The sequence below is a fragment of the Austrofundulus limnaeus genome, unplaced genomic scaffold (assembly GCF_001266775.1).
Source record: "Austrofundulus limnaeus strain Quisiro unplaced genomic scaffold, Austrofundulus_limnaeus-1.0 Scaffold798, whole genome shotgun sequence".
Classification (NCBI taxonomy): domain Eukaryota; kingdom Metazoa; phylum Chordata; class Actinopteri; order Cyprinodontiformes; family Rivulidae; genus Austrofundulus; species Austrofundulus limnaeus.
In genome coordinates, this window is record NW_013953200.1 from 56,593 (window position 1) to 58,243 (window position 1,651).

At 39.4% G+C, this 1,651-nt stretch overlaps 1 protein-coding gene across 1 annotated transcript in view; it reads right to left on the reverse strand.

The window, feature by feature from the left end:
* LOC106532592 (DNA (cytosine-5)-methyltransferase 3B) overlaps window positions 1–1,651 on the reverse strand; it is a gene marked incomplete in the record, with an annotated part of 88,024 nt that overhangs the window by 32,697 nt on the left and 53,676 nt on the right. The window contains 1 exon segment of the mRNA XM_014028697.1: window positions 293–425. Coding sequence (XP_013884151.1) covers window positions 293–425 — 133 coding nt within the window.

Sequence of the window (1,651 nt, forward strand, 5' to 3'; positions counted from 1 at the left end):
GTGGATATAGCTCGCTAGCAGCCTCGCACCGAGGACCTATCCACGTTATCATTTACCCAGAATGCTTTGTGTGTAAATAAAATGGCTCCGTCCGCGTTAAAATATGTTTTAAAAAATTTACAAAACTAAACAGCCTACAGTATTTTTACAGTCTTACAGTTAAAATATATGTTTATCAAATAAAGTCTAATGTTACAACTAATCAGGGATCCCCTTAAAAACAGCAGTCATGGTCTGCACTGCTTGGTGTGGTTTTTTTTCTCTTGAAAATATCTTAAATAAGTATTTGTACCATGTATTGRTTTGAGCCCATTGGGACCAGATGGCTGAAAGCCTCCAAACGCCCAGTCTAACATCTCCTTAAGAACCTCCTCTTCATCTTCAAGCACCGGAGAAAACTCCTTTTTACAGCGAAGTGCTGCCTCCTGAAAGAACCCAGAACCAAACATGTGAGCAGCAGAACAAAAACAAAGAAACATTTATAAGCAGCGTTGTGCATCAACACACTGGAGTGAGTCCATTGGTGAGTGTTGTCCAAAGCAAGCGATAAAGTGTGTTATGTTTGTGTTTGCACATGAACTACTGGACAAACTRCTGCACTACTCTGTCCTCCAGTGCAGTAGTTTGGTCATGTATGCAAATCAGACATGTCTGTATGCTAATGAATATTATCTGGATGCATTAGCATTAGCATTAGCATTGTACACTTTAAATACAATGTTACATTTTAGATACAAAACTCCCAGGAAGGAGGGAGGTGGTGGTTGCGTGATTATTTTAGCAGCTTTAGCATCTTCTCTAGCCACAAGCATTTGTAACTTGCAAACAACAGATGTTTATTTATTTATTATATTCCATGATTTTCAATGAAGGTATTTATTGTTCCTGATCTTCAGTTTTTCACCTTCCACCGTCACCTGGAATAATGAAACACTAGAGTTTATTTTCAATGTGAGACCTCTGGTTTGACCTAACACAGGGGTGTCCAAACTACGGCCTGGCCCTCAGCAAATTTAAAAAATATAATTGAATATGGCCCGCACAAGAAGCTTCAGCTCAACTATGTTGCACTTCTCAGTTTCAACACTGGATGGAGCCAGCCACAGAAACACAATTATAGAGAAGAGGACAATAGAAGAAGAACCTTTTTGTTACTGTGACAGTAGCAGCAGCAGCGGGATGTGGGAGGAGAGTCTGCCCTCGGCGGGTGAAATAAAAGATAAAATAAAGAAAATGGCTTTGATTTATTTAATAAAGAGCAAGCGAACGTTGCGCACAGCAGATAATTAACTCACCAGGGTCCTCATGTATCAACGGTGCTTACGCACAAAAACCTTGCGTACGTCATTATCCACACAAATCTCTGGATGTATCAAAACTCAACTGAACATGGAAATGTGCGCAGCCCCACGCCAACTCCAGGACTGGTGTCACGTTTCTGTGGTTCTGGTTCCAYTGGAGACACTTAGAGGTGATTCTGAGAAACTGTTCATGATGTGAAAATGATTATTGTTCACAGCAGACACACATGATTAACAATTATTACATCCACATGATTAACAATTATTACATCCACATGATTAACGATTAACAATTATTACATCCACATGATTAACAATTATTACATCCACGACTAACAATTATTACATCC